Source organism: Anomaloglossus baeobatrachus, chromosome 1 (genome assembly GCF_048569485.1).
Source record: "Anomaloglossus baeobatrachus isolate aAnoBae1 chromosome 1, aAnoBae1.hap1, whole genome shotgun sequence".
NCBI lineage: Eukaryota > Metazoa > Chordata > Amphibia > Anura > Aromobatidae > Anomaloglossus > Anomaloglossus baeobatrachus.
Genome location: NC_134353.1, coordinates 412,876,481 through 412,890,602, shown reverse-complemented (window position 1 = coordinate 412,890,602; position 14,122 = coordinate 412,876,481). Strand labels below are relative to the sequence as shown.

At 42.3% G+C, this 14,122-nt stretch overlaps 1 protein-coding gene across 1 annotated transcript in view; it reads right to left on the bottom strand.

The window, feature by feature from the left end:
* The window catches only part of SSBP4 (single stranded DNA binding protein 4), a 634,733-nt gene that overhangs the window by 387,161 nt on the left and 233,450 nt on the right, over positions 1 to 14,122 (bottom strand). Inside the window, exon 4 of the mRNA XM_075352595.1 lies at positions 1,390 to 1,474. Within this exon, the coding sequence (XP_075208710.1) occupies positions 1,390 to 1,474 (85 nt within the window). The remainder of the gene's footprint in view (positions 1 to 1,389; positions 1,475 to 14,122) is intronic.

Here is a 14,122-nt window from a genome sequence, read left to right as displayed (position 1 = left end):
ACAGGGAGTACGATTGCCAGGGAGAGTACGGCGTGAGTACTCACTGAACTGAACACCGACGGGGTACAGAGCCCTAGTTCAGGAAGACGCTTCAGGCTCACCTGATAACAATCTGCCCGGTGAGGGGATCATCAAGGACCTTACCGACGTTAGTGTCCGGGGCACAGCAGCAAAGAGGAAACCTGGGAACGGGTACAGAGGTCCGACCCAAGAGAGGTTCGGGTGCATGGAAGTAAAACTCACCAGGTCACTACACCGGTACTGGGACCAAAGAAATACCGGATTGGTAGAGACCAGCACCAGCCAGGTTGCAGCAAGTCCAAATCATTGAGTAAAGCACAAGTTAGATCGCAGCTCCTGTGTTATCTGAATTTTTTCTACACCACTGCATCTATATACTACAACCACCATCATCCTCCCCTGGGGCCTAGCTCTACTTGTGGAGAGCCATAACATCTAAGCTGCCTAATACCACCAGCCCCAGCAGTGAGAGACTTTGCAGAGGCGGCTTTCCCTATATAGCCGCATACCGCATGTTGCGTCACAAAAAACACTGTATTTTTATTTTTCCCTTGTACAAAATTTCCTTTTTAAGCGACCCCCAGGGTCACGGAACCAGGCAACGGCCACTCATAATACGTCCCAGTGAATACAAGGCCGGGGACCGAGTACCCCAATGCCCTGGGGTGCGTCACATGCATTAAATAAAAATTTTAAACTGTTTCCTAAATAAGGCCAGGGTAACAAAGGTTGGTAAATGGTTGCCTAGTTTTTTTAATGCTCCGATCTTTGTACAGGTATGTAGTGCAGGAGGGGTTAACTGAATACATGACTGTTGACTGCCGAATTTTTAACCAAGCTTCCATGGGAAACATATTTCCTAAACCACTGCGGTTCCAATTAAACAGAGAGCCCACAGCCTGCCCGCTAGAATATATGTTCGGCCTGAATCATACACAAATGTGCCGCAGCCAAGTACAATAGCTGCACGCAACAGGCTTTCCTTGGCTCACATTTCTGTTTCATTTTTTTTTCTTAAGACTTTCCAGCTGTTTTTCTATGTTCAACCAGAGTCTCATAAAAGATCAGTAAAATGTAGTTAAATTGGGGGAAAATACCAAAATAAAAGTGTGTTACATTTTAGAGAATCAAAGGGGACAGAAAAAAAAGAAATAGACATCATTTTGCATATATTTTTACTTAACCCTTTGATCTTTGTCACCATTGGGCTTTCCAAAATGGCATCTGCACATATTATATACTACACCCAACACAAAAGCAGCATTTTTCTACATCATCCATCATTAATTACAAAGTAAGACAAGAGAAACCATATGGATTCTTTAAAGAGCAAAGCGTTCATAGGGTAGTAGCGGGGTGTTAACTTACATAGTCGTGGAACGCCTTAGCTTCACTGGAGTGTTCACAGGTCTCTCTTCTGTCAGGTGCTGCACAGTACAAATCCCAAAATACGCTGTAGAATGTCAAGGAAAGAAAGAAGTTATGACCAGACTTAAAAAAACACAGCCGAAACCCATAGTTACTAGATACCCATAACGAATTAAAGAACTAAGTGGTATGATAACTATTAGCTACCCTACAAAACATTGCCCATTTGGCCATAAACATTGGACTAGTGATCCCAAGTTGTGTGGTCCAGTAGTCCTGATTATGACCGTATGACTGGTTCCATTACAACATCCACTTTGACAATATTATAGACATACATTATAGGGGCAGCCTCTTAATCATTAAATTACATTATCAAGCAAAGAGCCAAGAGTCAGATTTCGTGGCATAAGGCACAATGGACTCTGGCAGTGGAAAAGTGTTCTGTGAAGTGACTAATCTAGATGTCTGATGGACAAATAAGGGTTTGGTGAATTCCAAGTGATCACTAGCTGTCTAATTGCATTGCATAAAACTATGGCTGGTTGAAGATGATGAGGAAGAACTTGACTGTCCCACAAAGAGCTCTGACCTCAACCCCATTAAACACCTTTTGAAAGAACTAGAACACAGATTGCAAGACAGGACCTCTCATCCAATATCAGTAGGTGAACTCACAAATGACCTTCTGGATCAATGGGCACAAGGTCCCACAGACCCTCAAAAATCTTCTCCAAATCCTTCCCAGAAGAGTGAAAAATGTTATAGCTACAAAGGCGGACTAATGCCATATTAATGCCTAGAGGTTTAAAATGTGACTACAAGCTCCAGTAGCTGTCCCAATAATTTTGCTCCTAATAGTGTATTTGTATATGATTATCATTGAATGTTTTATTCTTTTTTCTCTACTGCTACTATTCTCCATGACATTCAGAAGCTGAATGTGGCCCCTCATGTTCTCTCAGGGGCTCACATGACATAAAACTTCTGGATTTTTTACATTAAACAAAGCCATTACACATAGGATTTTTAGGCTATATGATGACCAATCATAAAGAAGCCCTGTCATTAAAACTTTTTCCAAGCTTAACATGTGTATATGTATATACAGTGCCTACAAGTAGTATTCAACCCCCTGCAGATTTAGCAGGTTTGATAAGATGCAAATAAGTTAGAGCCTGCAAACTTCAAACAAGAGCAGGATTTATTAACAGATGCATAAATCTTACAAACCAACAAGTTATGTTGCTCAGTTAAATTTTAATACATTTTCAACATAAAAGTGTGGGTCAATTATATTCAACCCCTAGGTTTAATATTTTGTGGAATAACCCTTGTTTGCAATTACAGCTAATAATCGTCTTTTATAAGACCTGATCAGGCCGGCACAGGTCTCTGGAGTTATCTTGGCCCACTCCTCAATGCAGATCTTCTCCAAGTTATCTAGGTTCTTTGGGTGTCTCATGTGGACTTTAATCTTGAGCTCCTTCCACAAGTTTTCAATTGGGTTAAGGTCAAGAGACTGACTAGGCCACTGCAACACTTTGATTTGTTCCCTCTTGAACCAGGCCTTGGTTTTCTTGGCTGTGTGCTTTGGGTCGTTGTCTTGTTGGAAGATGAAATGATGACCCATCTTAAGATCCTTGATGGAGGAGCGGAGGTTCTTGTCCAAAATCTCCAAGTAGGCCGTGCTATCCATCTTCCCATGGATGCGGACCAGATGGCCAGGCCCCTTGGCTGAGAAACAGCCCCACAGCATGATGCTGCCACCACCATGCTTGACTGTAGGGATGGTATTCTTGGGGTCATATGCAGTGTCATCCAGTCTCCAAACGTCACGTGTGTGGTTGGCACCAAAGATCTCGATCTTGGTCTCATCAGACCAAAGAACCTTGAACCAGTCTGTCTCAGAGTCCTCCAAGTGATCATGAGCAAACTGTAGACGAGCCTTGACATGACGCTTTGAAAGTAAAGGTACCTTACGGGCTCGTCTGGAACGGAGACCATTGCGGTGGAGTACGTTACTTATGGTATTGACTGAAACCAATGTCCCCACTGCCATGAGATCTTCCCGGAGCACCTTCCTTGTTGTCCTTGGGTTAGCCTTAACTCTTCGGACAAGCCTGGCCTCGGCACGGGTGGAAACTTTCAAAGGCTGTCCAGGCCGTGGAAGGCTAACAGTAGTTCCATAAGCCTTCCACTTCCGGATGATGCTCCCAACAGTGGAGACAGGTAGGCCCAACTCCTTGGAAAGGGTTTTGTACCCCTTTCCAGCCTTGTGACCCTCCACGATCTTGTATCTGATGGCCTTGGAATACTCCTTTGTCTTTCTCATGTTGACCAAGTATGAGTGCTGTTCACAAGTTTGGAGAGGGTCTTAATTAGTCAGAAAAGGCTGGAAAAAGAGATAATCCAAACATGTGAAGCTCATTCTTCTTTGTGCCTGAAATACTTTTTAATACTTTAGGGGAATCTAACAGAATTCTTGTGGTTTGAGGGGTTGAATAATAAATGACCCTCTGAATAAACTTTTCACAATTTAAAAAAAAAAAAAAAAAAAAAGAAATAACATTCTTTTTTGCTGCAGTGCATTTCACACTTCCAGGCTAATCTACAGTCCAAATGTCACAATGCCAAGTTAATTCTGAATGTGTAAACCTGCTAAATCTGCAGGGGGTTGAATACTACTTGTAGGCACTGTATACTGTAGCAACAGTATGTTAATATTGTCACCTACTGCCGTCATCTCTGGTGTACAGTGCAGTTCCGGTTCTCTTCAGATTGATGTTCCTGCTCTTCAGTATCTCTGGGTCACGGTGTGCTTTTGTATGACCTGGAAGTGGCTTTTACAATGTAAATCTATGGAGATTAAGTCCATAGACTTAAATTGTAACATAGACTTCCGGCTCACGCATAGAGCATAGAGTGAGCTGGAGACTGTAAAAGGTCAACAGTGCTGGATACCACAACATACAGCAATAGGCGAGTATGTTAACACACTTACACTACAAGACATACACATATACACAGGGTTAGGAGTAAAAAGTTAAAGGGAACCTGTCAGGTCCAATATGCACCCAGAACCACGAGCAGTTCTGGGTGTATATTGCTAATCCCTGCCTAACCGTCCCTGTATACACTAGCATAGATAAAGAGATCTTTAGAAAAAGTGTTTCTAAAGATCTTTTATCTTATGCTAATGAGTGCCAAGGGCGTTATATTCCCCGACTAGCCGCCCTCTAAGCATGTTGCCTGTGGATGTACTAACATACTATTCAATTCAGTATCACCAGCGGTGATGCGTGTACCTGTGCTCACTGTGACAGCAGTACTGAATGCCGGGCAGTTCCAGTCATGTTCAGTAGACCTCTCTGAAGCCGGGACGTGTACACCCGCCTTCATATTGCGCATAACCGGAAGTGCCTGGTATTGAGAAGCGCGGTCACAGCGAACACAGGTACGCGCGTCACTGCTGGTGATGCTGCATTGAATAGCATGTTAGTGTGTTAGCACGCCCACAGGGGTGTACTAAGAGGATAGACTAGTCAGGGGATACAACGCCCTTGGGACTAGTCCCCAAAGCTCATTAGCATAAGATAAAGGATCTTTAGAAATACTTTTTCTATAGATCCCTTTATCTATGCTTGTGTATTCAGGGACGGCTAGGCAGAAATTAGAATATACACCCAGAACTGCTCGTGGTTCTGGGGGCACATTGCACTGACAGGTTCCCTTTAATGGGAGATTTCTTTAATTCAATGGTTATAAAAAATAGCTCTTTTCCAGGAAAAAAAAGCTGGCTCTATAAAATCACCTTCAGAAGTAGCTCAACCTATAAATCAATATTTAACCCTTTAAAAATCCTTGCCATATTACATGGGGATTTATTCAAACTAGAGTCTTCTCCAAAAGCAAAAGATACCTACTTATACATAGCATTTTCATGGCAGACTGGGGTGCTGGATAGCTGGGGAAGAAAACATTTTGGAGAAGACTTTTTTTTAGCTAAATATCCTAAGCCATGTGGTAAGGCTCTTTGACCTCTTTAGGTCTTGTTTGTTTGTTTTTTTACAAGGTTCTGAATTTTTGTTAAGTACTAAGTCATGATGTCCCTGGTGCAGTGGAGGAGAGACAGTGCTGGAGCAGCGGAAGGTGGGTAATAATGATTTTCTTATTTTTTTACCTAAAACAAGCCTAGACAGATTAAAAACCTAACCATGGAAAACTCCTTTAAATATTCTATTAAATAAATCTTTTTTTTCCGTAACTTATCAAATCAGACTTTTGAGAGGTCTGATAAAATCCACAAGGATACAAGTTCTCCAGTAAAATGAGGAAATCTGTTAGGTTGGTAAAATAACCCCACAATGCCAAACATGGGAACACTTACAGCTTCCAAACTGCACAAACCTCTTCCAAGACATACGGAGCCTACAGAATTTGGCCAAAACCTATGGATTTTATTAGTTCTGCTTACAAACATGTAAGATATTTATTTTAATGAACTTTTTTTTAAGTAATATATTTGTAGCCACACAAAAAAGAAATAATAAAAAAGTCGTTTAGCATGCTACACATCAAGAGCAAAGTGTTACATGTTTTAGAAATATAATTAAAGTCTACTCACAACATTCCTCTTTGATGAGATTTGTGAAATTATGTAGAAATTAATTAAATATATGATTATGTCTGTGCTTTTAAATATTAACTATTATCTTAAATAGTGAGTTGCATTATTATTTAATTAATTCTAAATTTATAGCCATAGGAGGATTTTATCAATGGTTAGGCTAACAATGAACGAATCATTTTAAGCACCATTCCAGCTTTTTTTTTATTTCACTGCTGGAGTGGCATTTTAATTCTGCCCCCAGTCTTATACTCATCTTCTGGCATTTTCACCTTTTTTTGGCATTGCTCTGGTCCCACGGCGCCATCTTGTGATCGTAACTTCTGATTGGTTGGATGACAGAAGATACATCACAAGCACTCAATACAAGTCTATGAGAGCCAGAACGAGGCTCTCATAGAGATGTTTTGAAGACTGACCTCCAGCGTGCTCCATGAAACACTGGAGCTGCTGGCAGGTGATAAAGTGCTGGAGTCCGCCAGAGTGGGGAGTATAAGACTAAGGGCAGGGGACTTAGTTTAACCCCTTAAAGACCGAGGACATATCGGTACGTTCTAAATCATCAAGGGGTAATCACCTCTGGCTGCTGAGGTGAGCGTGCGGTGATTCCTGCACATGTCAGCTGATTTGAACAGCTGACGTGTGCCTCACTGGCACATGTGGATCCACAATCCACCTGCACCTGTTATCCCCTTTAATGCCCACAGCGGGTAACGCGCACTTACCCGCTGCCATCGGAAGCCCCAAGACATCATCACTGGGAGCCAATGTTTGCCATGGTATCACAGGGTCATGTGATGACTCCTGAGTCCTGACCTATTATGATTCACTTCCTGTAACAGCCGACAGAGCAGCTGCTGTTACAAGAGATGAGCATTTCTGGTGATCTGAGCTGTGTAGCTATGATCACCAGAAATGAAAGAGCGATCAGACTGCTGATCCTTACAGTCCCCTAGGGAAATTAGTAAAATTAAAAAAAGTTAAAAAAAAGTTTGAAAAAATAAAAAACCTAAAAGTTTAAATCACCCCCCCATTTTTCTTATTGAAAAATAAAGGGTTAAAAAGTAAAAAATCTACAAATATATGGTAACGCTGCGTTCAGAAACGCCTGATCTAGCAAAATATAAAATTAATTAATATGATCGGTAAACGGCATAGGGGCAAAAAAAATTACACCAAATAAACACCAAAATTACAATTTTTGATTGCCGCAAATTTTGCGCAAAATGCAATAACAATCAAAACATAGCATCTGCACAAAAATGGTACCATTAAAAACGTCAGCTCGAGACACAAAAAATATGTCATCACTGATTCACAGATCCCAAAAAATAAGAATGCTACGGGTCACGGAAAAATGGAGCAAAAAGTGCTCCACTTTTTTTGGACACAAGTCTGAATGTTTTTAACCTCTTAGATAAAAGTGAACCTATACATGTTTGGTGTCTACGAACTCGTACCGACCTGAGGCATCACACTGACACATCAGTTTTACCATATAGTGAACACAGTGAATAAAATATCCCTAAAACAATCATGCCATCGCACTTTTTTGCAATTTTTCCACACTTTGAATTTTTTTATTGCTTTTCAGTACACTATATGGTAAAAGTTATAAAAGTACAGCTTGTCCCACAAAAAACAAGCCCTCATATAGCAAGATTGATGGAAAAATAAAAATGTTATAGCTCTCGGAAGACGGGGAGCAAAAGAAAAAAAAAACCGAAAAATAGAAAATTGCCCGGGGGTGCAGGGGTCAAAGCACCATTTCAGGGGTAAAAAACATCACAGAAGAGAAAAAGCAGCCAAACTTGAAATATCATGTTGAGAAACAAATGCACAACATGATGCGGCAGGCCCCCTCTTGATATACAGTGCCTACAAGTAGTATTCAACCCCCTGCAGATTTAGCAGGTTTACACATTCGGAATTAACTTGGCATTGTGACATTTGGACTGTAGATCAGCCTGGAAGTGTGAAATGCACTGCAGCAAAAAAGAATGTTATTTCTTTTTTTTTAAATTGTGAAAAGTTTATTCAGAGGGTCATTTATTATTCAACCGCTCAAACCACCAGAATTCTGTTTGGTTCCCCTAAAGTATTAAGAAGTATTTCAGGCACAAAGAACAATGAGCTTCACGTTTGGATTAATTTTCTCTTTTTCCAGCCTTTTCTGACTAATTAAGACCCTCCCCAAACTTGTGAACAGCACTCATACTTGGTCAACATGGGAAAGACAAAGGAGCATTCCAAGGCCATCAGAGACAAGATCGTGGAGGGTCACAAGGCTGGCAAGGGGTACAAAACCCTTTCCAAGGAGTTGGGCCTACCTGTCTCCACTGTTGGGAGCATCATCCGAAAGTGGAAGGCTTATGGAACTACTGTTAGCCTTCCACGGCCTGGACAGCCTTTGAAAGTTTCCCCCCTTGCTGAGGCCAGGCTTGTCCGAAGAGTCAAGGCTAACCCAAGGACAACAAGGAAGGAGCTCCGGGAAGATCTCATGGCAGTGGGGACATTGGTTTCAGTCAATACCATAAGTAACGTACTCCACCGCAATGGTCTCCGTTCCAGACGAGCCCATAAGGTACCTTTACTTTCAAAGCGTCATGTCAAGGCTCGTCTACAGTTTGCTCATGATCACTTGGAGGACTCTGAGACAGACTGGTTCAAGGTTCTCTGGTCTGATGAGACCAAGATCGAGATCTTTGGTGCCAACCACACACGTGACGTTTGGAGACTGGATGGCACTGCATAAGACCCCAAGAATACCATCCCTACAGTCAAGCGTGGTGGTGGCAGCATCATGCTGTGGGGCTGTTTCTCAGCCAAGGGGCCTGGCCATCTGGTCCGCATCCATGGGAAGATGGATAGCACGGCCTACCTGGAGATTTTGGCCAAGAACCTCCGCTCCTCCATCAAGGATCTTAAGATGGGTCGTCATTTCATCTTCCAACAAGACAACGACCCAAAGCACACAGCCAAGAAAACCAAGGCCTGGTTCAAGAGGGAAAAAATCAAGGTGTTGCAGTGGCCTAGTCAGTCTCCTGACCTTAACCCAATTGAAAACTTTTGGAAGGAGCTCAAAAGTAACAGGAACAAAATATTAAACCTAGGGGTTGAATAAAAATTGACCCACACTTTTATGTTGAAAATTTATTAAAATTTAACTGAGCAACATAACTTGTTGGTTTATAAGATTTATGCATCTGTTAATAAATCCTGCTCTTGTTTGAAGTTTGCAGGCTCTAACGTATTTGCATCTTATCAAACCTGCTAAATCTGCAGGGGGTTGAATACTACTTGTAGGCACTGTAGGTAGGGTTAACAAAAGTGCAAAATACTAATGAAATAACCACTTAAACATCCATGGGGTGGCTACCTTGTATTCAAAATGAGCACAGGTCTGTTTAGGATGCAATTTTCACCATTACGTGAGATGCACCTGTGGCTTCTGTCGCCACATGGTATTGCATCTGCCTTAATGTGCAGTACTTATCCCGGGTAAGAAGAGGTTAACCACTGGTGTTCATAGCTTACACAGCATCCTGTGTTCATGGCTTACACCAGAGGTTCCCAACTCTAGTCCTCAAGGCACACCAACAGTGCATGGTTTCAGGATTTCTTTAGCATTGCATGGGTGTTGGATTCAGCACCTTTGCAGGTGATTAAATTATCACCTGTGCAATACTAAGGAAATCCTGAAAACATGCACTGTTGGTGTGCCTTGAGGACTGGAGTTGGGAACCTCTGGCTTACACAACACAGCCAGCCAGCAGTTACACAACACAGATGGTCATCATAGCAATGGGTTTTTCCTGTGCAGGGTGAGTCATCAGGAAGATCGTCCGGGATGAGTGCTTCAGAGCTATCCCGGGGAAGGAGAGAAGGAGAGTGCCAGGACATCATGGCCTCGAAGGACCATGGCGGCGGAGGGGCGTGCTTCAGAGCTCCCTCCGTTAGGATCGGGCAGACTCAAAAGGACTGGACAGTCCGGGAGAAACAGGAGATGACTGGGTGTAGCTGGTGAGACAGAGGAGCAACACGGTAGCCGGAGGGTCAGTCCAACAGCTCCTTCGGGACCAGTGCAGGCTGGGTGCAGAGCCCTAGGGTAGAACATACTCCACGTTGGACTACCAGCATCTGCAGGGAAGGAGGATTTCATGTCCCATTGCCCACTACCACAGAGATCCCGGGGCACAGCAGCATATAGAGACAAGAGTTAAGATCACGGTCGGGCCCATAAATGTTTTGTGCTGCCTGCCTGGTAACTAAAGCCAAGGACACTGGGGTCCCCAAGTAGCTTCATGCCATGGGGATCCACACTACAAGGCGCAAGGAGGAAGGTCTCACACGCTCCACAACACCGGTGGTGACCTCTGATTCATCCGGGATGGGCTGGGGCCCAGCACGGCGGTGACCGGTACCCAGAGGTAGGCAGCATCCTAAGAACTGTGTGTAAAAGACCTGGACCCACAACCGCTGCCTCAGCCTCTTATTACCAGCGACGGCGCCCTTCACTTTGGAACCAGCGACCCTTCACCCGTCGCCACCATCCTCCCTGGGGCTTGCTCCACCTGTGGGGAACTGGACTATCTGAGCTGCGGTAACATCAACTCTGGAGGAGAGCAACATCTCGCAACGGCGGCTAATCCCTGGCCGCGGACCACAGGTGGTGCTGCAAAGCAAACACCCCCATCCCCCTTGCACCCTCTTTTCATGTAGTCGTCGGGGCCAGAGTCGGATCAGGCCAGTCACAGCAACCCCAACATACCACTGGCCCGGTGACGAGTAGCCCTGCAGGCCCCGTGGGGCGCTACACATCTTTGTCCATACAACAGCTTATTACCTTCGCCCCTTCTATTACATCAGGCTGGCTGACAATGCCATATGTACACCCACAGGACAGACACCCCATATCACCCAGCCACCACTGAAAGGTCCAGCATAAAACGTGCAAAATAAATATATATGATGCATGAGGTATTGGGCAATATTTTGACCAAAATACATAACCTCCAAACTCACATCAAGGGTCCTCATTATCGTATGACTCCCTATACAAATTCATAAAAATATTAACACAAAGAAAACAAAATATCAATAAAAAATACCATGTTCAGACACAAATGCACAACAGGATGCGGCAGGCGCCCTCGTGATATAGGCGAAGGAAAGCAAAGGTGCAAAATACTGATGAAAAAACACTTAATACACCCACTAGACATCTATCTATGAGGTAGCTGCCTAGTATTCAAACTGCATGTCTGCTTAAGGTGCCATGCTCACATTACGCGTGAGATAAATGGCACCCTGTGCGCAGTCCTGTGTGCAGTCCTGTGCGCTGTCCTGTGCGCAGACCTGTGTGCAGTCCTGTGTGCAGACCTGTGCGCAGTCCTGTGCGCAGTCCTGTGTGCAGTAAGTGGTTGTCTGATTAGTATTTTCCACCTTTGTTGTCCCCACCTATATCATGAGGGGCCTGCTAGATCCAATTATGCAGATGTGTCTTTTTTTTTTCCCCGTGATGTTTTTTTTTTTTTATTGATTTTTGTCCTCTTTTCCGTTAATTATTTTTGAATTTAGTGTAGAGACTCGCAACATAATGAGAACCCTTGATGTGGGTTGTGTGTGTATGTATTCTGGTCAAAATATTGACCAATAACTTATGAATTATATACAGTGGATCCTTGGATTATGAGCACAATTGGTTCTGGGAGTGAGCTCTTAAACCAAGTTACTCTTATATCAAAGCGAATTTTCCCATAGGATACAATTGAAAACACAGACAATTTGTTCCAAAGCCCAAAAATATTTGCAGTATTTATTCAAATTTATTACAGTAATACAAAAACTGTATTCATATAAAATTATTACAGTACACTAATACAAAATACTGTAGTACAGTAAAAAAGATAAAAACAATACAATACAATAAAATTGTTGGTGTGCGGGAAATACAGTATGTGTTGTACTGGTTAGCAGACAAAGTACAATACTGTATCCACAAATGTAAATTGATAGAAATGCTATATAGTATATACTGTACTGTATACAGTACATACGTACAGAAAGTTACCTCCAGAGCAGGTTAGAGCGCGGTGAAAGGACGGAACCGAAAGTGTACATGGTGGGAATTTGCTCTTATTGCAAAGCATTGCTCTTAAACCAAGTTACAAATATGTAAAAAGCTTTGCTTGTCTTGCAAAACGCTCTCAAACCAAGTTACTCTTAAACCAAGGTTCCACTGTAGATTTATTTTGCACATTTTTTATGCAGGGTGCATGCTGGGCCCGTTAGCGGTGGCTGGGTAATATGGGGTGTCTGCCCTGTACATATATAGCAGCCAGCCTGATGTAAAAGAAGGGGTGATGGTAATAAGCTGACATATGGACAGAGCTGCATCTCACATAAGAGGTGGCCGGCTGCATCCAGTTGTGCATTTGTGTCTGTACATGGCATTGCAAGTATGGCTGTTTTTATTATTATGTGATGTTTTTCATTGATTTTTGTTGTCTTTTCAGTGAATTACCACTCCAGCAGGGGAATAAAAACAAAAACACTGGAGGAGTGTTTTAAAGACTGTCATTAAGCATAGAAAAAAGTTTTCATCAAATGCAACAAAGATTTAAATCTGCTTCAAGGCCAAATGTACAATGATGAAATTCTGAAAAATTGCTAATTTACTAATATTTAGAATATTGTTATTAATCAGTATGTTGGGAAATCGTTTTCCTTTGAGATCTCAAGTTTAAATGCCAGACGACACTGTATAACATCTGTGCTGTTACTCTCCTCACAGCTGACTCACAGCTTATCCACACTCACCATCTTGTGCTACGGCTAGGTGAAAAAGAGAAATATGCCTGTTTATCTATTATGAAAACATTGCATCAAAATAGAATTTTTTTTTTATTTTCATCCATCCAAGAGTGTGCGGTGAATATGATTTATCAAGTTTAAATGATGTCTGTCAGGCTTACTGGATGAGTGGCTACAGGGCGAAAATAGGTTATATTCTCCCTGCAGCTGCTTGCCTCAAACATTGGCCACATTGGAAGAACAAGTTTATGGATTGTACTCATTAATTTTAGATTAATAAGAAACTGGCCAGTTATCATATCTTTGGTTAAAGGTGATAGAAAATTGCTCATTGTATCCCATTTTACATGGATTAATAACAAGGCTTTTTCACAATCATTCGTTTTGTTCACATGGGAGAGATCAACAAATTAGCCCACATTCAGCAGACCACATCTTTTATGTAGCTTTAATAATTGTTACAGTCAGCAGCACATCTTCCCATGTAAACAGAGGATGTGTTGCAAACAATTTTCTGATTCGTTACAAAAAGCCTCATTTCCTAATACCGATGGAGGAGGGGGGAATAAGATATGGATCCATAACAATAATCTATTATATTACAGACTAATAGATTATTGTTATGGATCCAAAAACTTCTAAAAGTTCACCAGGACCCTATATGTAATTTCTTTTAAGGGTTCACATATTTCTGTTTGACACCTTATTTTCTAGAAATATTTAGAAATACACTATTTTGTTCATTTCTAGAACTGATAATGATCCTAAAAATAATGCAGTGTAACTATCAATTCAGCAGTATGTCTGTGTCTGCCTCTCCCTCCTCCCTCCTCCTGCCCCCTCTCATATACATAGAATATTAAAAGCATTAACTGTTATCTCAGTAAGGCCCGCTTCACACGTCAGTGATTCTGGTACGTATGTAACAGTTTGTATATGTACCAGAATCACGGACATACGCAGACCCATGAAAATCAATGGGTCTGCGCACACATCAGTGATTTTTTACTGACCGTGTCTCCATTCGGCGTACACGCGTGTCCGTGATTGCCGCACGAAAACATGACCGTTTTTTTCTGGCATCACTGATGTCCCATGGACCACACTATGGTGTGATCCGTGAAACACGTGCCAGAAAAACACGTACATTGAAAATAATAAACTCACCTTCTCTAGTGACGCTGTCTCCGGTTGCTGCTGCCTGTTGCTTCCAGGCCGGCTAATTATTTCATGCATATGCAGTTATGCACTGCACAGCTGACCCGGAAATAGCTGCAGCAGTGAGAG